Source organism: Nanorana parkeri, unplaced genomic scaffold (genome assembly GCF_000935625.1).
Source record: "Nanorana parkeri isolate BGI_ZX_2015 unplaced genomic scaffold, ASM93562v1 scaffold708, whole genome shotgun sequence".
NCBI classification, from domain to species: domain Eukaryota; kingdom Metazoa; phylum Chordata; class Amphibia; order Anura; family Dicroglossidae; genus Nanorana; species Nanorana parkeri.
Genome location: NW_017306976.1, coordinates 718,121 through 722,636, shown reverse-complemented (window position 1 = coordinate 722,636; position 4,516 = coordinate 718,121). Strand labels below are relative to the sequence as shown.

At 48.3% G+C, this 4,516-nt stretch overlaps 1 protein-coding gene across 1 annotated transcript in view; it reads left to right on the top strand.

The window, feature by feature from the left end:
• The window catches only part of TNMD (tenomodulin), a 58,769-nt gene that overhangs the window by 29,498 nt on the left and 24,755 nt on the right, over positions 1-4,516 (top strand). Inside the window, exons 3-4 of the mRNA XM_018563901.1 lie at positions 1,029-1,169; positions 2,828-2,929. Coding sequence (XP_018419403.1) covers positions 1,029-1,169; positions 2,828-2,929 — 243 coding nt within the window. The remainder of the gene's footprint in view (positions 1-1,028; positions 1,170-2,827; positions 2,930-4,516) is intronic.

Below are 4,516 nucleotides of genomic sequence, written 5' to 3'. Positions count from 1 at the left end.
ATTGTATTGGTATTATTATTATTTGTATTATTGTTATTAATAATGATAATAAAAATAATAATAAAAATATAATTCTTTCTTATCTTTTTTCTCTTAGAACTCTATAGGTTGAACTCGATGGACTTGTGTCTCTTTTTAACCTGATCAACTATGTAACTATATACTGTACACTACAAATATATTCAATTCCTAATGAAAGCTGTGGTGTGTTTGCCGTACCACAATAAAAAGTCTGAGAGCGCCATCTACAGGTTTCAAGAAAAACAATTGGGCGGAGTTAGCGGTGACAGCTAGCTCCATCCAACTGTTTCCTATTGGCCAGCACCTGCCAGAGTCTTCTAACAGGTCCACGGCAATGAATGACAACTGGGAGGATCCGGTGGTGATATCACAGCCGGCTCCGCCCACTTGTTATTGTTTAATGACAGATCAGCATCCCCAGGTCATTTGGGGACGCTGATCTGTCATCACAACTGGGCGGAGCCAGCCGTGAGATTATGGCCGATTCTGCCCAGCTGTCATTTGCGTGGAGATCGTTCAGCTTTGGCCAAACTTTCTCCACGCTTCGCCTGTCACTACGGCTGAGCGGAAGCATATGGGTTTGGCTCGGCTGCTGCATGGGCAATTGTGAATAGCCCGTACAGCAGCCCTTCGGTTCGACTGAATCAAAGGGCTCCTGCAACCGAAGGATCAGCCGAAGCTACAGCTGTTTTGACAAGTACAAATACTTGTCAAAATGCCCTGTTTTTTCCAGCCTCACCCTGCAGCGCCCTCAGGCAGCCGCTTGCCTTGCCTTGCAGTAGCGCCGGGCCTGTATTGCTGTATATTATTATGGTATATTGCTGTATATTATTATGGTATATTGCTGTATATTGCGGCATGTCATGAATTGATTCAAGTGAACAATTTGTCCACTTTAAGGTTTCTAATGATTTACAGAAAAGGGTTTTTGTATTTATCAGAAAGAGCATTTTATTGCCGCAGCCTCACCCCGCACCTTGTCTCTCTCCCTTTTGTCTCCCCCGCAGGTCTATGACGCGGAATACAAATTCTTCAGCGCGGGCGAGCAGACGAGGGTGTTAATGGAAATTGATCCGCGCAACAGAATTGAAACTTTTCGGACGGAGAACGGTTCAGACAGAGCGCTGGAGATCCACGACTTTAAACACGTCAGTGCTCGCAGACTCCGCTTCCCCTTCATCTCCTTCCACAAATATTATAGACTTATAAAAAGAAAACAGAGGCGTACAATGATTTTTAAAATTGCGGCGGAAGCCGAGAGGGAATACAATGTTTCCTGCAATGGAAGGAATGTTTTTGAAAATCTGATACAGTACAAAAACGAAAATGTATTTTTGTAAGAAAAAAACTAAAATGCGAATAACAAACATATATTTGTATATGGGGATTGGATTTTTTTTTCAAAACGCTGAGCGGGTTTTATCGATGGAGGAAAATATTTTGTATGGAAGGTAGTAAAGTACGATAGTTTAAAATAAAGCATTAGAGGGAAATGTAAACACTTAGAAGAAACAAGTTGCAGGTAAGATCAAATATACACTATATTGCCAAAAGTATTGGCCCCTCCCCCTCCAAATCATTGGATTCAGGTGTTCCGTGACATTTCCTGGCTACTAAATATTCCACGGTCACCTGTTACTGGTATTATAACAATGTGGAAGCAACTGGGAACAACAGCAACTCAGCCAGGAATCAGGTGCTGCAGCAGCCTGTTCTTCTTTATAGGAGGATGCGACTGTATGCACAACAGAATATAGAGAAGATCTTGTTGCACTCCTTACCAAAAATTGCAATGATAGCAGCCTATTTTTTCTTATGGGAGGACACGGCCGTACACTGTCATAATCACACCCGAACGGCACATCCACATGGGTCCGAATAGGATGGATCCTGTCTGAGTCTGAGCACGGACACCCGGACCCACGTGGATGTGCCGTTCGGGTGTGCGTATGACAGCGTACGGCCGTGTTCTCCCAGCACCTGTCCCTCCTGGCCCGATACAGGTGTGCGCGGCCCTAGTTTACGCCGTGTGAATGAGGCCTTATAGTTGAGGTCAGAACACCAGAGAACATCTGGTCTAGAGACAAGGAATTAGAGACGTGCAGAGGGGGAGCTATGAGTCATGGGATGGTACAGATTATAGGGATGCACCGATACCGTTTTTTCGGTATCGAATATGAGTACCGATATTTTTTTTCAGTACTCACAAATACCGAATACCGATACCAGTCCCATAAAGGAAGCCGGGCGGCCTGTAATGACTCGCCACCTGGCTTCCTGATTAACAGGGAAGCCGTCTCCATGCTCCCTCATCACCAGGTGACGAGGAAGTATGGAGCTGGCTTTCTGGCCAATCAGGAGACCAGGGGACGAGCTGATTGGCCAGCTTCTCAACCAATCAGGAAGCCGGGCAGCGAGTCATTAAACAGCGCTCGGCTTCCTGATCTGTAAGCCGGCTCCATCGTCCCTTGTCACCAGGTGAAGAGGGAGCATGAAGCTGGCTTTCTGGCCAATCAGGAAGCCAGGGGGTAGGTAATGACTCGCCGTCCAACTTCCTCATTGGCCAGCTTCAGGACCAATCAGAAAGCTAGGCGCTGAGTTATTACATACTGCCCGGCTTCCTGATTGGCCGAGAAGCCGGCTCCATGCTCCCTCGTCATCAAGTCACCAGGTTTCCTTATATGTGATAAATTAGGAATTGTATTTATTGAACCCTAATCTGTACGGGGCGCAAAAACTAGCCCGTGAATTTTTGTGATTGCGTAGAAAGCAGATTATAAATCTCCGTCTCTCTTTCCAATGACAGGGCATCACCGGAATTTACTTTGCTGATCTACAAAAATGCTTCATCAAGACTCAGAGCAAAGAAATACCTGAGTTTGCTGAGACGGAGTTAGTGGAGCTCGAGGTAAGCTGAGATGTGCAGATGTATCAGTTGAATGGACATTGTGTTCAGCTGATCTTTCTTTTTTTTTTTTTTTTCAATATTTATTTATTAATTTTTCCAGACATTTACCCACAACGTATCCCATTGTACATGACTGATACACATGTATTACAATAATACAAAACAAGGCTAAATACATCATTTTCATCTATCCCTTAAATCATCTCTCATGTTCATAACTTAGGGGGGTTATTCACTACTGAGCTGAAGGATACAGCCGTAGCTGCGGCTGATTCTTCGGCCTTCTTCGGCCGCCGGAGCCCTTCGGTTCAGTCGAACACAAGGGCTGCTGTACAGGCGATTCGCAATAGCCCGTACAGCTGCTGAAGGCTGCTGAGTGGCTCAGCCAAACCGAAGGCATATGCTTCGTCTCGACTGAGCATGAGTGACACCCGAAGCGTGGAGAACGGTCGGCCGAAGCGGCTCTGTGGCAGCGGAACGGTAGACCGCTGCCACAGAGGGGCAGAGAGACTCCAGGGACCGGTCTAAGAGCAAGCCGGCTCGGAAGATCAGGTAAGTCTAACTTTGTAATTGTTCTCCCTATAACAAAACAAGCACTATGGGGTTAAGGCTTTTCCCCATAGTTCTCCTTAGGGTAACGGGAGGACACAAACTAGCGTACTTCCGTCACCCTAGGCTCAGTATACCGCCCAGCTGCGTGACTGACAGTTAGCGCTGGCGGATCGGAGTGGGGAGGGGGGAATCCAGCCCCTCCCCTGGCACGGCAGAGAGCCGTGACAGGACCGAGAGGTGAGCGAACGCCGGTATGTGTTCGCTCACCTCCCGATCTACTGAGCCGACCTGTGACAGTCTCATTGTCACAGGTCGGCTAGAACTATGAGGTGAGTGAAAAGCACTCCCCTCCCCCCTCATAGTTCTCCTTTAATAAAGCCTTGCATGTTTTTACATAGCGAGCAGTAGATATATGCAAAGACATAAAAAAAAGATTCCAAACAGGTTAAAACTTACCTGAGTCTTCACCGTGCGCTCCCGTCCGAAGATCTGAAGATTCTCGGGCGGCCGCAAAGGATCATGGGGCAGGTGCATGCACAGTAGGGATCTTCGGCCGGGAGAAGAGGAGAGACACAGGGTGAGTCATTGCAGGCAGCCCGGCAGCGTGCACCCACACACATTCCGTGGGACAGGACGAGACAGGAGCAGTTGCATCACAAGGGGGGTTCGGGGGGGGGGGTGACACCATTGGAGGGGTGTCACCAAAATGACTGGCTCTAAAAGAAGTCAGGAGAGATGAGGGGACCCGGCAGCATACCTCATCCCGCGGGGTGAACGTCCCCTCCTCTCTCTGCCGTTGTCCATCGCTAAGATGGCCGCCGGCAGGTGTCACTTATATGACCGCGCGTGTGCGATGATGTCATTGCGCACGCGCGTGGTGATGGCACGCGCATGCGCAATGACGTCACGGCGGGGTATCACCCGGTCTCCGCTCAGGGTGACACCCGGCCTCGGGACGCCTCTGGACAGGAGTCAGCACTGGATCAGAGACCGGCACAGGCGCTGGAGGGACTCCTGAAAACTATTGGAAAGAAT